At 47.3% G+C, this 17143-nt stretch overlaps 1 protein-coding gene across 1 annotated transcript in view; it reads left to right on the top strand.

Annotated features, from left to right (window-relative positions):
• The window catches only part of LOC121557771 (TSC22 domain family protein 1), a 46666-nt gene extending 30381 nt beyond the window's left edge, over positions 1 to 16285 (top strand). Inside the window, exons 5-6 of the mRNA XM_045214495.1 lie at positions 11261 to 11312; positions 16011 to 16285. Coding sequence (XP_045070430.1) covers positions 11261 to 11312; positions 16011 to 16151 — 193 coding nt within the window. The 3' untranslated portion in view covers positions 16152 to 16285. The remainder of the gene's footprint in view (positions 1 to 11260; positions 11313 to 16010) is intronic.
• The last annotated feature ends 858 nt before the right edge of the window (positions 16286 to 17143 follow it).

Here is a 17143-nt window from a genome sequence, read left to right as displayed (position 1 = left end):
TCTGTGGGGTTATGGTAGCTGGCTGGGGCTGGGTTAGAGTTGGGTCTCATCTGGCTCTGTGGGGTTATGGTAGCTGGCAGGGGCTGGGTTAGAGTTGGGTCTCATCTGGCTCTGTGGGGTTATGGTAGCTGGCTAGGGCTGGGTTAGAATTGGGGCTCATCTGGCTCTGTGGGGTTATGGTTGCTGGCTGGCTGGGGCTGGGTTAGAGTTAGGTTTCATCTAGCTCTGTGGGGTTATGGTAGCTGGCTGGCTGGGGCTGGGTTAAAGTTGGGTCTCATCTGGCTCTGTGGGGTTATGGTAGCTGGCAGGGGCTGGGTTAGGAGTTAGGTCTCATCTGGCTCTGTGGGGTTATGGTAGCTGGCTGGGACTGGGCTAGAGTTGGGTCTCATCTGGCTCTGTGGGGTTATGGTAGCTGGCAGGGGCTGGGTTAGAGTTAGGTCTCATCTGGCTCTGTGGGGTTATGGTAGCTGGCAGGGGCTGGGTTAGGAGTTGTCTCATCTGGCTCTGTGGGGTTATGGTAGCTGGCTGGGGCTGGGTTAGAGTTGGGTCTCATCTGGCTCTGTGGGGTTATGGTAGCTGGCTGGGGCTGGGTTAGAGTTGGGTCTCATCTGGCTCTGTGGGGTTATGGTTGCTGGCAGGCTGGGGCTGGGTTAGAGTTAGGTCTCATCTGGCTCTGTGGGGTTATGGTAGCTGGCAGGGGCTGGGTTAGAGTTGGGTCTCATCTGGCTCTGTGGGGTTATGGTAGCTGGCAGGGGCTGGGTTAGAGTTAGGTCTCATCTGGCTCTGTGGGGTTATGGTAGTTGGCTAGGGCTGGGTTAGAGTTGGGTCTCATCTGGCTCTGTGGGGTTATGGTAGCTGGCAGGGGCTGGGTTAGAGTTGGGGCTCATCTGGCTCTGTGGGGTTATGGTAGCTGGCTGGGACTGGGTTAGAGTTGGGTCTCATCTGGCTCTGTGGGGTTATGGTAGCTGGCTGGGGCTGGGTTATAGTTAGGTCTCATCTGGCTCTGTGGGGTTATGGTAGCTGGCTGGAGCTGGGTTAGAGTTAGGTCTCATCTGGCTCTGTGTGGTTATGGTAGCTGGCTGGGGCTGGAGTTAGAGTTGGGTCTCATCTGAGTCTGTGGGGTTATGGTTGCTGGCTGGCTGGGGCTGGGTTAGAGTTAGGTCTCATCTGGCTCTGTGGGGTTATGGTAGCTGGCTGGAGCTGGGTTAGAATTGGGGCTCATCTGGCTCTGTGGGGTTATGGCTGCTGGCTGGCTGGGGCTGGGTTAGTTAGGTCTCATCTAGCTCTGTGTGGTTATGGTAGCTGGCTGGGGCTGGGTTAGAGTTGGGTCTCATCTGGCTCTGTGGGGTTATGGTAGCTGGCTGGATCTGGGTTAGAATTGGGGCTCATCTGGCTCTGTGGGGTTATGGTTGCTGGCTGGCTGGGGCTGGGTTAGAGTTAGGTCTCATCTAGCTCTGTGGGGTTATGGTAGCTGGCTGGGGCTGGGTTAGAGTTGGGTCTCATCTAGCTCTGTGGGGTTATGGTAGCTGGCTGGGGCTGGGTTAGAGTTGGGTCTCATCTGGCTCTGTGGGGTTATGGTTGCTGGCTGGCTGGGGCTGGGTTAGAGTTGGGTCTCATCTGGCTCTGTGGGGGTTATGGTAGCTGGCTGGGGCTGGGTTAGAGTTGGGTCTCATCTGGCTCTGTGGGGTTATGGTAGCTGGCAGGGGCTGGGTTAGAGTTGGGGCTCATCTGGCTCTGTGGGGTTATGGTAGCTGGCTGGGGCTGGGTTAGAGTTGGGTCTCATCTGGCTCTGTGGGGTTATGGTAGCTGGCAGGGGCTGGGTTAGAGTTGGGTCTAATCTGGCTCTGTGGGGTTATGGTTGCTGGCTGGCTGGGGCTGGGTTAGAGTTGGGTCTCATCTGGCTCTGTGGGGTTATGGTAGCTGGCTGGGGCTGGGTTAGAGTTGGGTCTCATCTGGCTCTGTGGGGTTATGGTAGCTGGCAGGGGCTGGGTTAGAGTTGGGTCTCATCTGAGTCTGTGGGGTTATGGTTGCTGGCTGGCTGGGGCTGGGTTAGAGTTAGGTCTCATCTGGCTCTGTGGGGTTATGGTAGCTGGCTGGGGCTGGGTTAGAATTGGGGCTCATCTGGCTCTGTGGGGTTATGGTAGCTGGCTGGGGCTGGGTTAGAGTTGGGTCTCATCTGGCTCTGTGGGGTTATGGTAGCTGGCAGGGGCTGGGTTAGAGTTGGGTCTCATCTGGCTCTGTGGGGTTATGGTAGCTGGCTAGGGCTGGGTTAGAATTGGGGCTCATCTGGCTCTGTGGGGTTATGGTTGCTGGCTGGCTGGGGCTGGGTTAGAGTTAGGTTTCATCTAGCTCTGTGGGGTTATGGTAGCTGGCTGGCTGGGGCTGGGTTAAAGTTGGGTCTCATCTGGCTCTGTGGGGTTATGGTAGCTGGCAGGGGCTGGGTTAGAGTTAGGTCTCATCTGGCTCTGTGGGGTTATGGTAGCTGGCTGGGACTGGGCTAGAGTTGGGTCTCATCTGGCTCTGTGGGGTTATGGTAGCTGGCAGGGGCTGGGTTAGAGTTAGGTCTCATCTGGCTCTGTGGGGTTATGGTAGCTGGCAGGGGGCTGGGTTAGAGTTGTCTCATCTGGCTCTGTGGGGTTATGGTAGCTGGCTGGGGCTGGGTTAGAGTTGGGTCTCATCTGGCTCTGTGGGGTTATGGTAGCTGGCTGGGGCTGGGTTAGAGTTGGGTCTCATCTGGCTCTGTGGGGTTATAGTTGCTGGCAGGCTGGGGCTGGGTTAGAGTTAGGTCTCATCTGACTCTGTGGGGTTATGGTAGCTGGCAGGGGCTGGGTTAGAGTTGGGTCTCATCTTGCTCTGTGGGGTTATGGTAGCTGGCAGGGGCTGGGTTAGAGTTAGGTCTCATCTGGCTCTGTGGGGTTATGGTAGTTGGCTAGGGCTGGGTTAGAGTTGGGTCTCATCTGGCTCTGTGGGGTTATGGTAGCTGGCAGGGGCTGGGTTAGAGTTGGGGCTCATCTGGCTCTGTGGGGTTATGGTAGCTGGCTGGGACTGGGTTAGAGTTGGGTCTCATCTGGCTCTGTGGGGTTATGGTAGCTGGCTGGGGCTGGGTTATAGTTAGGTCTCATCTGGCTCTGTGGGGTTATGGTAGCTGGCTGGAGCTGGGTTAGAGTTAGGTCTCATCTGGCTCTGTGTGGTTATGGTAGCTGGCTGGGGCTGGGTTAGAGTTGGGTCTCATCTGAGTCTGTGGGGTTATGGTTGCTGGCTGGCTGGGGCTGGGTTAGAGTTAGGTCTCATCTGGCTCTGTGGGGTTATGGTAGCTGGCTGGAGCTGGGTTAGAATTGGGGCTCATCTGGCTCTGTGGGGGTTATGGCTGCTGGCTGGCTGGGGCTGGGTTAGTTAGGTCTCATCTAGCTCTGTGTGGTTATGGTAGCTGGCTGGGGCTGGGTTAGAGTTGGGTCTCATCTGGCTCTGTGGGGTTATGGTAGCTGGCTGGATCTGGGTTAGAATTGGGGCTCATCTGGCTCTGTGGGGTTATGGTTGCTGGCTGGCTGGGGCTGGGTTAGAGTTAGGTCTCATCTAGCTCTGTGGGGTTATGGTAGCTGGCTGGGGCTGGTTAGAGTTGGGTCTCATCTGGCTCTGTGGGGTTATGGTAGCTGGCAGGGGCTGGGTTAGAGTTGGGTCTCATCTGGCTCTGTGGGGTTATGGTTGCTGGCTGGCTGGGGCTGGGTTAGAGTTGGGTCTCATCTAGCTCTGTGGGGTTATGGTAGCTGGCTGGGGCTGGGTTAGAGTTGGGTCTCATCTGGCTCTGTGGGGTTATGGTTGCTGGCTGGCTGGGGCTGGGTTAGAGTTGGGTCTCATCTGGCTCTGTGGGGTTATGGTAGCTGGCTGGGGCTGGGTTAGAGTTGGGTCTCATCTGGCTCTGTGGGGTTATGGTAGCTGGCAGGGGCTGGGTTAGAGTTGGGTCTCATCTGAGTCTGTGGGGTTATGGTTGCTGGCTGGCTGGGGCTGGGTTAGAGTTAGGTCTCATCTGGCTCTGTGGGGTTATGGTAGCTGGCTGGGGCTGGGTTAGAATTGGGGCTCATCTGGCTCTGTGGGGTTATGGCTGCTGGCTGGCTGGGGCTGGGTTAGAGTTAGGTCTCATCTGGCTCTGTGGGGTTATGGTAGCTGGCTGGGGCTGGGTTAGAATTGGGGCTCATCTGGCTCTGTGGGGTTATGGCTGCTGGCTGGCTGGGGCTGGGTTAGTTAGGTCTCATCTAGCTCTGTGTGGTTATGGTAGCTGGCTGGGGCTGGGTTAGAGTTGGGTCTCATCTATTGCTCTGTGGGGTTATGGTAGCTGGCTGGATCTGGGTTAGAATTGGGGCTCATCTGGCTCTGTGGGGTTATGGTTGCTGGCTGGCTGGGGCTGGGTTAGAGTTAGGTCTCATCTAGCTCTGTGGGGTTATGGTAGCTGGCTGGGGCTGGGTTAGAGTTGGGTCTCATCTGGCTCTGTGGGGTTATGGTAGCTGGCTGGATCTGGGTTAGAATTGGGGCTCATCTGGCTCTGTGGGGTTATGGTTGCTGGCTGGCTGGGGCTGGAGTTAGAGTTAGGTCTCATCTAGCTCTGTGGGGTTATGGTAGCTGGCTGGCTGGGGCTGGGTTAGAGTTGGGTCTCATCTGGCTCTGTGGGGTTATGGTAGCTGGCTGGGGCTGGGTTAGAGTTGGGTCTCATCTGGCTCTGTGGGGTTATGGTAGCTGGCTGGGGCTGGGTTAGGGGTTGGGTCATATCTGGCTCTGTGGGGTTATGGTAGCTGGCAGGGGCTGGGTTAGATTTGTCTCATCTGGCTCTGTGGGGTTATGGTAGTTGGCTAGGGCTGGGTTAGAGTTAGGTCTCACCTGGCTCTGCGGGGTTATGGTAGCTGGCTGGGGCTGGGTTAGAGTTGGGTCTCATTTGGCTCTGTGGGGTTATGGTAGCTGGCAGGGGCTGGGTTAGGGTTGGGTCTCATCTGGCTCTGTGGGGTTGTGGTTGCTGGCTGGCTGGGGCTGGGTTAGAGTTAGGTCTCATCTGGCTCTGTGGGGTTATGGTAGCTGGCAGGGGCTGGGTTAGAGTTAGGTCTCATCTGGCTCTGTGGGGTTATGGTAGTTGGCTAGGGCTGGGTTAGAGTTGGGTCTCATCTGGCTCTGTGGGGTTATGGTAGCTGGCAGGGGCTGGGTTAGAGTTGGGTCTCATCTGGCTCTGTGGGGTTATGGTAGCTGGCTGGGACTGGGTTAGAGTTGGGTCTCATCTGGCTCTGTGGGGTTATGGTAGCTGGCTGGGGCTGGGATATAGTTAGGTCTCATCTGGCTCTGTGGGGTTATGGTAGCTGGCTGGAGCTGGGTTAGAGTTAGGTCTCATCTGGCTCTGTGGGGTTATGGTAGTTGGCTAGGGCTGGGTTAGAGTTAGGTCTCATCTGGCTCTGTGGGGTTATGGTAGCTGGCTGGGGCTGGGTTAGAGTTGGGTCTCATTTGGCTCTGTGGGGTTATGGTAGCTGGCAGGGGCTGGGTTAGAGTTGGGTCTCATCTGGCTCTGTGGGGTTATGGTTGCTGGCTGGCTGGGGCTGGGTTAGAGTTAGGTCTCATCTGGCTTTGTGGGGTTATGGTAGCTGGCAGGGGCTGGGTTAGAGTTGGGTCTCACCTGGCTCTGTGGGGTTATGGTAGCTGGCAGGGGCTGGGTTAGAGTTAGGTCTAATCTGGCTCTGTGGGGTTATGGTAGTTGGCTAGGGCTGGGTTATAGTTGGGTTTCATCTGGCTCTGTGGGGTTATGGTAGCTGGCAGGGGCTGGGATAGAGTTGGGTCTCATCTGGCTCTGTGGGGTTATGGTAGCTGGCTGGGACTGGCCTAGAGTTGGGTCTCATCTGGCTCTGTGGGGTTATGGTAGCTGGCTGGGTTAGAGTTAGGTCTCATCTGGCTCTGTGGGGTTATGGTAGCTGGCTGGGGATGGGTTAGAGTTAGGTCTCATCTGGCTCTGTGGGGTTATGGTAGCTGGCAGGGGCTGGGTTAGAGTTAGGTCTCATCTGGCTCTGTGGGGTTATGGTAGCTGGCAGGGGCTGGGTTAGAGTTAGGTCTCATCTGGCTCTGTGGGGTTATGGTAGCTGGCTGGGACTGGGCTAGAGTTTGGTCTCATCTGGCTCTGTGAGCACACACACACTTCCCTCGCCTTAAAAGCAGACTCCGCCCTGCGGAAAGTAAAAGGAGGATTAGCCAATGAGACACGTGGATAGAATCAGGAAGTAATCTGCATAATCTAAATCCACAGACAAAGCCTGCTCTCATCTGGGATCGACTGGCTGGCTGGGGCTGGGTTAGAGTTGCGTCTCTTCTGGCTCTGTGGGGTTAGGGGATAGGGTAGCCGGCTCTATGCTGTGTGATTTGGCAAAGACTGTGGGCAAATTTGAAGGCACCCTATTTCCTGGCCTATATAAGACACACTATTTCCTGGCCTATATACTGCACCCTATTTCCTGGCCTATATAAGGCACCCTATTTCCTGGCCTATATACTGCACCCTATTTCCTGGCCTATATAAGGCACCCTATTTCCTGGCCTATATACTGCACCCTATTTCTTGGCCTATATACTGCACCCTTTTCCTGGCCTATATAAGGCACCCTATTTCCTGGCCTATATACTGCACCCTATTTCCTGGCCTATATACTGCACCCTATTTCCTGGCCTATATACTGCACCCTATTTCTTGGCCTATATACTGCACCCTATTTCCTGGCCTATATAAGGCACCCTATTTCCTGGCCTATATAAGGCACCCTATTTCCTGGCCTATATAAGGCACCCTATTTCCTGGCCTATATACTGCACCCTATTTCTTGGCCTATATAAGGCACCCTATTTCCTGGCCTATATACTGCACCCTATTTCCTGGCCTATATAAGGCACCCTATTTCCTGGCCTATATACTGCACCCTATTTCCTGGCCTATATACTGCACCCTATTTCTTGGCCTATATAAGGCACCCTATTTCCTGGCCTATATAAGGCACCCGATTTCTTGGCCTATATAAGGCACCCTATTTCCTGGCCTATATAAGGCACCCTATTTCCTGGCCTATATAAGGCACCCTATTTCTTGGCCTATATAAGGCACCCTATTTCCTGGCCTATATAAGGCACCCTATTTCCTGGCCTATATACTGCACCCTATTTCTTGGCCTATATACTGCACCCTATTTCCTGGCCTATATACTGCACCCTATTTCCTGGCCTATATACTGCACCCTATTTCTTGGCCTATATACTACACCCTATTTCCTGGCCTATATAAGGCACCCTATTTCCTGGCCTATATACTGCACCCTATTTCTTGGCCTATATAAGACACCCTATTTCCTGGCCTATATAAGGCACCCGATTTCCTGGCCTATATAAGGCACCCTATTTCTTGGCCTATATAAGGCACCCTATTTCTTGGCCTATATAAGACACCCTATTTCCTGGCCTATATACTGCACCCTATTTCTTGGCCTATATAAGGCACCCTATTTCCTGGCCTATATAAGGCACCCTATTTCTTGGCCTATATAAGGCACCCTATTTCTTGGCCTATATAAGACACCCTATTTCCTGGCCTATATAAGGCACCCTATTTCCTGGCCTATATAAGGCACCCGATTTCCTGGCCTATATAAGGCACCCTATTTCCTGGCCTATATACTGCACCCCATTTCCTGGCCTATATACTGCACCCCATTTCCTGGCCTATATACTGCTATATTTCCTGGCCTATATAAGGCACCGTATTTCCTGGCCTATATAAGGCACCCTATTTCCTGGCCTATATACTGCACCCTATTTCCTGGCCTATATAAGGCACCCTATTTCTTGGCCTATATAAGACACCCTATTTCCTGGCCTATATAAGACACCCTATTTCCTGGCCTATATAAGGCACCCTATTTCCTGGCCTATATAAGACACCCTATTTCCTGGCCTATATAAGGCACCCTATTTCCTGGCCTATATAAGGCACCCGATTTCCTGGCCTATATAAGGCACCCTATTTCCTGGCCTATATACTGCACCCCATTTCCTGGCCTATATAAGGCACCCCATTTCCTGGCCTATATAAGGCACCCTATTTCCTGGCCTATATAAGACACCCTATTTCCTGGCCTATATACTGCACCCTATTTCCTGGCCTATATAAGGCACCCTATTTCTTGGCCTATATAAGACACCTATTTCCTGGCCTATATAAGACACCCTATTTCCTGGCCTATATAAGGCACCCTATTTCCTGGCCTATATAGGCACCCGATTTCCTGGCCTATATAAGGCACCCTATTTCCCTGGCCTATATACTGCACCCTATTTCCTGGCCTATATCTGCACCTATTTCTGGCCTCATATAAGGCACCCTATTTCCTAGCCTATATAAGACACCCTATTTCCTGGCCTATATAAGGCACCTATTTCCCTGGCCTATATAAGGCACCCGATTTCCTGGCCTATATAAGGCACCCTATTTCCTGGCCTATATACTGCACCCCATTTCCTGGCCTATATAGGCACCCCATTTCCTGGCCTATAAAGGCACCCTATTTCCTGGCCTATATAAGACACCCTATTTCCTGGCCTATATGCTACCCTATTTCCTGGCCTATAAAGGCACCCTATTTCTTGGCCTATATAAGGCACCCTATTTCCTGGCCTATATAAGGCACCCGATTTCCTGGCCTATATAAGGCACCTATTTCCTGGCCTATACTACTGCACCCTATTTCCTGGCCTATATACTGCACCCCATTTCCTGGCCTATATAAGGCACCCGATTTCCTGGCCTATATAAGGCACCCTATTTCCTGGCCTATATAAGACACCCTATTTCCTGGCCTATATACTGCACCCTATTTCCTGGCCTATATAAGGCACCCTATTTCCTGGCCTATATAAGACACCCTATTTCCTGGCCTATATAAGGCACCCTATTTCCTGGCCTATATAAGGCACCCGATTTCCTGGCCTATATAAGGCACCCTATTTCCTGGCCTATATACTGCACCCCATTTCCTGGCCTATATAAGGCACCCCATTTCCTGGCCTATATAAGGCACCCTATTTCCTGGCCTATATAAGACACCCTATTTCCTGGCCTATATACGCACCCTATTTCTGGCCTATATAAGGCACCCTATTTCTTGGCCTATATAAGACACCCTATTTCCTGGCCTATATAAGACACCCTATTTCCTGGCCTATATAAGGCACCCTATTTCCTGGCCTATATAAGGCACCCGATTTCCTGGCCTATATAAGGCACCCTATTTCCTGGCCTATATACTGCACCCTATTTCCTGGCCTATATACTGCACCCCATTTCCTGGCCTATATAAGGCACCCGATTTCCTGGCCTATATAAGGCACCCTATTTCCTGGCCTATATAAGACACCCTATTTCCTGGCCTATATACTGCACCCTATTTCCTGGCCTATATAAGGCACCCTATTTTTGGCCTATATAAGACACCCTATTTCCTGGCCTATATAAGACACCCTATTTCCTGGCCTATATAAGGCACCCTATTTCCTGGCCTATATAAGGCACCCGATTTCCTGGCCTATATAAGGCACCCTATTTCCTGGCCTATATACTGCACCCTATTTCCTGGCCTATATACTGCACCCTATTTCTTGGCCTATATACTACACCCTATTTCCTGGCCTATATAAGGCACCCTATTTCCTGGCCTATATACTGCACCCTATTTCTTGGCCTATATAAGACACCCTATTTCCTGGCCTATATAAGGCACCCGATTTCTTGGCCTATATAAGGCACCCGATTTCTTGGCCTATATAAGGCACCCTATTTCTTGGCTCTATAAGACACCCTATTTCCCCGGCCTATATACTGCACCCTTTTCTTGGCCTATATAAGGCACCCCTATTTCTTGGCCTATATAAGGCACCCTATTTCTTGGCCTATATAAGACACCCTATTTCCTGGCCTATATAAGACACCCTATTTCCCTGGCCTATAAGGCACCCTATTTCTTGGCCTATATAAGACACCCTATTTCCTGGCCTATATAAGGCACCCTATTTCCTGGCCTATATAAGGCACCCTATTTCCTGGCCTATATAAGGCACCCGATTTCCTGGCCTATATAAGGCACCCTATTTCTTGGCCTATATAAGACACCCTATTTCCTGGCCTATATAAGGCACCCTATTTCTTGGCCTATATAAGGCACCCTATTTCCTGGCCTATATAAGGCACACTATTTCCTGGCCTATATACTGCACCCTATTTCCTGGCCTATATACTGCACCCCATTTCCTGGCCTATATACTGCACCCCATTTCCTGGCCTATATACTGCACCCTATTTCCTGGCCTATATAAGGCACCCTATTTCCTGGCCTATATAAGGCACCCTATTTCCTGGCCTATATACTGCACCCTATTTCCTGGCCTATATAAGGCACCCTATTTCTTGGCCTATATAAGACACCCTATTTCCTGGCCTATATAAGACACCCTATTTCCTGGCCTATATAAGGCACCCTATTTCCTGGCCTATATAAGACACCCTATTTCCTGGCCTATATAAGGCACCCTATTTCCTGGCCTATATACTGCACCCTATTTCCTGGCCTATATACTGCACCCTATTTCCTGGCCTATATAAGGCACCCTATTTCCTGGCCTATATACTGCACTCTATTTCCTGGCCTATATAAGGCACCCTATTTCTTGGCCTATATAAGACACCCTATTTCCTGGCCTATATAAGGCACCCTATTTCCTGGCCTATATACTGCACCCTATTTCCTGGCCTATATACTGCACCCTATTTCCTGGCCTATATACTGCACCCTATTTCCTGGCCTATATAAGACACCCTATTTCCTGGCCTATATGAGGCACCCTATTTCCTGGCCTATATACTGCACCCTATTTCCTGGCCTATATACTGCACCCTATTTCTTGGCCTATATAAGGCACCCTATTTCCTGGCCTATATAAGGCACCCTATTTCCTGGCCTATATACTGCACCCTATTTCCTGGCCTATATACTGCACTATGTAGGGAATAGGGTGCCATTTTAGACTGATGTTTTTGCTGCAGTGGAATATATGTCTGATTTATGTTATAATATGTTAGATTGTTTGAGGTGTTTAGGAACATACATTAATGTGAACCATGTGCCACCACATGACACTGAACCTAGACACACACACACACACACACACACACTATTCTAAACTGTTTATTGTGTTGTGTTTGCAGTGGGTCTAGCAGCAGCATGATCGCAATAGACAACAAGATCGAGCAAGCCATGGTAGGTCTCTGTTGTTTAACAACCTTAACCTTATTCTGATGTTAGGGTTAGGGTTAGGGTTAAAGCCATGGTAGGTCTCTGTTGTTTAACAACCTTAACCTTATTCTGATATAATCTATTGTGATATACAGGTCTCTGTTGTTTAACAACCTTATTCTGATATCATGTATTGTGATATACAGGTCTCTGTTGTTTAACAACCTTATTCTGATATCATGTATTGTGATATACAGGTCTCTGTTGTTTAACAACCTTATTCTGATATCATGTATTGTGATATACAGGTCTCTGTTGTGTAATAACCTTATTCTGATATCATGTATTGTGATATACAGGTCTCTGTTGTGTAATAACCTTATTCTGATATCATGTATTGTGATATACAGGTCTCTGTTGTTTAACAACCTTAACCTTAGTGGTATATGGCCAATATACCACGGCAAAGGGCTGTTCTTATGCACAACTCAATGCAGAGTATTCAGCCCTTAGCTGTGGTATATTGGCCATATACCACACCCCCTGTGTTGCCTTATTACTATTATAAACTGGTTATCAATGTAATTAGACCAGTAAAAATATGTTTTGATATACCATGGCTGTCAGCCAATCGGCATTCAGAGCTCGAACCACCCAGTTTATAATGTGTTCTATATAGTTATATATTGTTATGTATTGTGTTATATATTGTGATATACAGTATATTGGGTTATATAGTGATCGTTATATATTGTGATATACAGTATATTGTGTTATACAGTGATAGTTATATATTGTGATATACAGTATATTGTGTTATATAGTGATCGTTATATATTGTGATATACAGTATATTGTGTTATATAGTGATCGTTATATATTGTGATATACAGTATATTGTGTTATACAGTGATAGTTATATATTGTGATATACAGTATATTGTGTTATATAGTGATCGTTATATATTGTGATATACAGTATATTGTGTTATATAGTGATCGTTATATATTGTGATATACAGTATATTGTGTTATATAGTGATCATTATATATTGTGATATACAGTATATTGTGTTATATATTGTGATATACAGTATATTGTGTTATATATTGTGTTATATAGTGATCGTTATATATTGTGATATACAGTATATTGTGTTATACAGTGATCGTTATATTGTGATATACAGTATATTGTGTTATATAGTGATCGTTATATATTGTGATATACAGTATATTGTGTTATATAGTGATCGTTATATATTGTGATATACAGTATATTGTGTTATATAGTGATTGTTATATATTGTGATATACAGTATATTGTGTTATATAGTGATTGTTATATATTGTGATATACAGTATATTGTGTTATATATTGTGTTATATAGTGATTGTTATATATTGTGATATACAGTATATTGTGTTATATAGTGATTGTTATATATTGTGATATACAGTATATTGTGTTATATAGTGATTGTTATACAGGTAAAAGTCAGTAAATTAGAATATTTTGAAAAACTTGATTTATTTCAGTAATTGCATTCAAAAGGTGTAACTTGTACATTATATTTATTCATTGCACACAGACTGATGCATTCAAATGTTTATTTCATTTAATTTTGATGATTTGAAGTGGCAACAAATGAAAATCCAAAATTCCGTGTGTCACAAAATTAGAATATTACTTAAGGCTAATACAAAAAAGGGATTTTTTAGAAATGTTGGCCAACTGAAAAGTATGAAAATGAAAAATATGAGCATGTACAATACTCAATACTTGGTTGGAGCTCCTTTTGCCTCAATTACTGCATTAATGCGGCGTGGCATGGAGTCGATGAGTTTCTGGCACTGCTCAGGTGTTATGAGAGCCCAGGTTGCTCTGATAGTGGCCTTCAACTCTTCTGCGTTGTTGGGTCTGGCATTCTGCATCTTCCTTTTCACAATACCCCACAGATTTTCTATGGGGCTAAGGTCAGGGGAGTTGGCTGGCCAATTTAGAACAGAAATACCATGGTCCGTAAACCAGGCACGGGTAGATTTTGCACTGTGTGCAGGCGCCAAGTCCTGTTGGAACCTGAAATCTCCATCTCCATAGAGCAGGTCAGCAGCAGGAAGCATGAAGTGCTCTAAAACTTGCTGGTAGACGGCTGCGTTGACCCTGGATCTCAGGGAAACAGAGTGGACCGACACCAGCAGATGACATGGCACCCCAAACCATCACTGATGGTGGAAACTTTACACTAGACTTCAGGCAACGTGGATCCTGTGCCTCTCCTGTCTTCCTCCAGACTCTGGGACCTCGATTTCCAAAGGAAATGCAAAATTTGCTTTCGTCCAGAAAACATGACTTTAGACCACTCAGCAGCAGTCCAGCTCTTTTTTTCCTTAGCCCAGGTGAGACGCTTTCGCGCTGTTTCTTGGTCAACAGTGGCTTGACACGAGGTATGCGGCAGTTGAAACCCATGTCTTTCAAGCGTCTCTTGGTGGTGGATCTTGAAGCCCTGACTCCAGCAGCTGTCCACTCCTTGTGAATCTCCCCCACATTTTTGAATGTTTTTTTCTCACAATCTTGACTAGGGCGCGGTGATCCCTATCGCTTGTACACTTTTTTCTGACCACAGTTTTTCCTTCCCTTTGCCTCTCTATTAATGTGTTTGGACACAGAGCTCTGAGAACAGCCAGCCTCTTCTGCAATAACCTTTGTGTCTTTCCCTCCTTGTGCAATGTGTCGATGGTCGCCTTTTGGACAGCTGTCAAATCTGAAGTCTTCCCCATGTTTGTGTAGGCTTCAGAACTGGACTGAGAGACCATTTAAAGCCCTTTGCAGGTGTTTTGAGTTAATCAGCTGATTAGTTTGTGGCACCAGGTGTCTTCAAAATGTAACCCTTACACAATATTCTAATTTTGTGACACACGGAATTTTGGATTTTCATTTGTTGCCACTTCAAATCATCAAAATTAAATGAAATAAACATTTGAATGCATCAGTCTGTGTGCAATGAATAAATATAATGTACAAGTTACACCTTTTGAATGCAATTACTGAAATAAATCAAGTTTTTCAGAATATTCTAATTTACTGACTTTTACCTGTATATTGTGATATACAGTATATTGTGTTATACAGTGATCGTTATATTGTGATATACAGTATATTGTGTTATATAGTGATCGTTATATATTGTGATATACAGTATATTGTGTTATATAGTGATCGTTATATATTGTGATATACAGTATATTGTGTTATATAGTGATTGTTATATATTGTGATATACAGTATATTGTGTTATATAGTGATTGTTATATATTGTGATATACAGTATATTGTGTTATATATTGTGTTATATAGTGATCGTTATATATTGTGATATACAGTATATTGTGTTATATAGTGATCGTTATATATTGTGATATACAGTATATTGTGTTATATAGTGGTCGTTATATATTGTGATATACAGTATATTGTGTTATATAGTGATATACAGTATATTGTGATAGTTATATATTGTGATATACAGTATATTGTGTTATACACTGAGTGTACAAAACATTAGGAACACCTTCCTAATATTGAGTTGCACCACCTTTTTTCCCTCAGAACTGCCTCAATTCGTCTGGGCATGGACTCTACAAGGTGTCGAAAGCGTTCCACAGGGATGCTGGCCCATATTGCCTACAATGCTTCCCACAGTTGTGTCAAGTTGGCTGGGTATCCTTTGGGTGGTGGACCATTCTTGATACACTGTGAGCCTTTCATCTACTACCATACCCCGTAGTAGGGTTAGGGTTAGGGTTAGGGTTAGTCTTGCCCATTCACCCTCTGAATGGGTTAGGGTTAGGGTTAGGGTTAGTCTTGCCCATTCACCCTCTGAATGGGTTAGGGTTAGGGTTAGGGTTAGTCTTGCCCATTCACCCTCTGAATGGGTTAGGGTTAGGGTTAGGGTTAGTCTTGCCCATTCACCCTCTGAATGGGTTAGGTTAGGGTTAGGGTTAGTCTTGCCCATTCACCCTCTGAATGGGTTAGGTTAGGGTTAGTTCTTGCCCATTCACCCTCTGAATGGGTTAGGGTTAGGGGTTAGTCTTGCCCATTCACCCTCTGAATGGGTTAGGTTAGGGTTAGGTTTGGTCTTGCCCATTCACCCTCTGAATGGGTTAGGGTTAGGGTTAGTCTTGCCCATTCACCCTCTGAATGGGTTAGGGTTAGGGTTAGTCTTGCCCATTCACCCTCTGAATGGGTTAGGGTTAGGGTTAGTCTTGCCCATTCACCCTCTGAATGGGTTAGGGTTAGGGTTAGGGTTAGTCTTGCCCATTCACCCTCTGAATGGGTTAGGGTTAGGGTTAGTCTTGCCCATTCACCCTCTGAATGGGTTAGGGTTAGGGTTAGTCTTGCCCATTCACCCTCTGAATGGGTTAGGGTTAGGGTTAGGGTTAGTCTTGCCCATTCACTCTCTGAATGGGTTAGGGTTAGGGTTAGGGTTAGTCTTGCCCATTCACCCTCTGAATGGCACATGTACACCATCCATGTCTCAAGGCTTAAAAATCATTCTTGAACCCGTCTCCTCCCCTTCATCTACACTGAAGTGGATTTAACAGGTGGCATCAATAAGGGATCATAGCTTTCACCTGGATTCACCTGGTCAGTCTGTCATGGAAAGAGCAGGTGTTCTTAATGTTTTGTCCACTCAGTGTAGATTGTTTTCTATATTTCAGGACCTTGTAAAGACCCACCTGATGCTGGCGGTCAGAGAGGAAGTGGAGTCGCTATGGGAACAGATTAAAGAACTATCAGAAAGGAACGCCCAGCTGGAGAGAGAGAACTATATCCTCAGGACTCTGAGAGACAGAGACTGACACACCAACAGCATGTTAAACTCCTGTAATGATCTCTCTGTTGTTCAAATCATTAAGACCTGTAACATGACTGATGATGAAGAGTGATTCTCTCTAACTGCAGAAAACAATAATAAATAACTTACTAAAGAGCTGCCTGACTACCTAGATCTCTCTCTCTCACACACACACACACACACACACACACACACACACACACACACACACACACACACACACACACACACAGGCAGCGTTGTCGGGGGTAACCGGCTGAGCTGGGTCAGAATGTGGATTGGAACACTAAGAGGATGGGAAGGAAAGGATCAGGTATGTTAATGACCTCACCTCTATACACACCTCACCTCTATACACACCTCACCTCTATACACACCTCACCTCTATACACACCTCACCTCTATACACACCTCACCTCTATACACACCTCACCTCTATACACACCTCACCTCTATACACACCTCACCTCACCTCTATACACACCTCACCTCTATACACACCTCACCTCTATATAGACACCTCTATACACACCTCACCTCTATACACACCTCACCTCTATACACACCTCACCCTCTATATAGACACTCTATACACACACCTCTATACACACCTACTCTATACACACCTCTATATAGACACCTCTATACACACCACACCTCTATACACACCTCACCTCTATACACACCTCTATATAGACACCTCTATACACACCACACCTCTATACACACCTCACCTCTATACACACCTCACCTCTATACACACCTCACCTCTATACACACCTCACCTCTATACACACCACACCTCTATACACACCTCACTCTATAAGACACCTCTATACACACCTCACCTCTATACACACCTCACCTCTATACACACCTCTATACACACCACACCTCTGTACACACCTCACCTCTATATAGACACCTCTATACACACCTCTATACACACCTCTATACACACCTCACCTCTATATAGACACCTCTATACACACCTCA

Source organism: Coregonus clupeaformis, unplaced genomic scaffold (genome assembly GCF_020615455.1).
Source record: "Coregonus clupeaformis isolate EN_2021a unplaced genomic scaffold, ASM2061545v1 scaf0269, whole genome shotgun sequence".
Taxonomy (NCBI): domain Eukaryota; kingdom Metazoa; phylum Chordata; class Actinopteri; order Salmoniformes; family Salmonidae; genus Coregonus; species Coregonus clupeaformis.
Note: the sequence above shows the minus strand (reverse complement) of the source record. Positions and strands in the feature narration are given on the sequence as shown.